Source organism: Sinocyclocheilus rhinocerous, unplaced genomic scaffold, assembly GCF_001515625.1.
Source record: "Sinocyclocheilus rhinocerous isolate Xijiao unplaced genomic scaffold, SAMN03320098_v1.1 C36334325, whole genome shotgun sequence".
Taxonomy (NCBI): domain Eukaryota; kingdom Metazoa; phylum Chordata; class Actinopteri; order Cypriniformes; family Cyprinidae; genus Sinocyclocheilus; species Sinocyclocheilus rhinocerous.
The window spans coordinates 1-1020 of NW_015778947.1; the positions used below are offsets into that span (position 1 = coordinate 1).

At 41.0% G+C, this 1020-nt stretch overlaps 1 protein-coding gene across 1 annotated transcript; it reads left to right on the forward strand.

The window, feature by feature from the left end:
* Positions 1 to 6: 6 nt before the first annotated feature.
* Positions 7 to 1014, forward strand: LOC107735847 (nebulin-like; the record flags this gene model as incomplete). Its single annotated transcript, XM_016547410.1, has 6 exons — positions 7 to 18; positions 116 to 220; positions 313 to 417; positions 508 to 612; positions 724 to 828; positions 931 to 1014. Coding segments are annotated over exons 2-6 (477 nt in total), but the record flags the coding sequence as incomplete, so codon positions are not given.
* Positions 1015 to 1020: the final 6 nt, after the last annotated feature.

Here is a 1020-nt window from a genome sequence, read left to right on the forward strand (position 1 = left end):
AAAGTGGTGTACAGTGAGGTAATTTGAGCTTTTCACCAGACTTAGATCTTTTTAGCACTAAATAACATGTCTGTATGCAGACAAGCCTGTAATTCTTCTATTGTATCATCTTTAGAAAAAGTACAAGGAACAGTATGAGAAGATGAAGCACAAGTATACTGCCATCCATGACACACCAATCCTGGTTCGTTCCAAGAAAGCCTACCTCAATGCCAGCGATGTAAGTCAACCAGATGCCTTATTGCTTGCTTTATTGGCCTGTCGATATCAGTAATAGAGCCCTTCTAAAAAATCAACATCATTCCTCTTTAGTTGCGCTACAAGGAGACCTTTGAGCTATCTAAGGGGCACTACCACGCTGACAAGGATGCCCTGGATATTCTCTGTGCCAAAAGGGTCAGAGATGACATCAGTGAGGTCAGTAAACTTAAAGACTTTTGGTTTGCTTTAAACATGAATGTGATTTATTGAGAAGTCCTGTCACTCACTCACTCACTCCTTTTACAGGTCAAATACAGGGAGAAGTACATCAGCACTTTGGGCACCTGGAAGTCTATCCCTGACCGCCCTGAGTTCTTCCACAGCAAGATTGTGAGGGACTTCATCAGTGACGTGAGTATAACTAAACATCCTTCTTGTTTCTGCAATTTGACAGCTCACGGCATCATTGAAAGAAACTCATGTTGCTGTTTAACTACTCTCACATGTTCTTATCCTCTTTAGATCAAATACAAAGAGGATCTGGACTGGATCAAGGGCATTGGATGCTACGTGTGGGACACACCTGAGATGGTGCATGCTGAACACAACAAGGCCCTCTACAGCGAAGTAAAGAAAAAACAAAATTTTACTCATTTATACTCATTTACTCAGTACTATGGTATATGACAAAGCCTCCACTTACTCTCTTCTATTGATTTTTATTAACAGAGACTCTACAAAGCATCTTATGAGAAGAACAGAGCCAACTTCAAATACACATGTGACACACCATTCTTTGAGGCTGCCAAGAACGCTTCA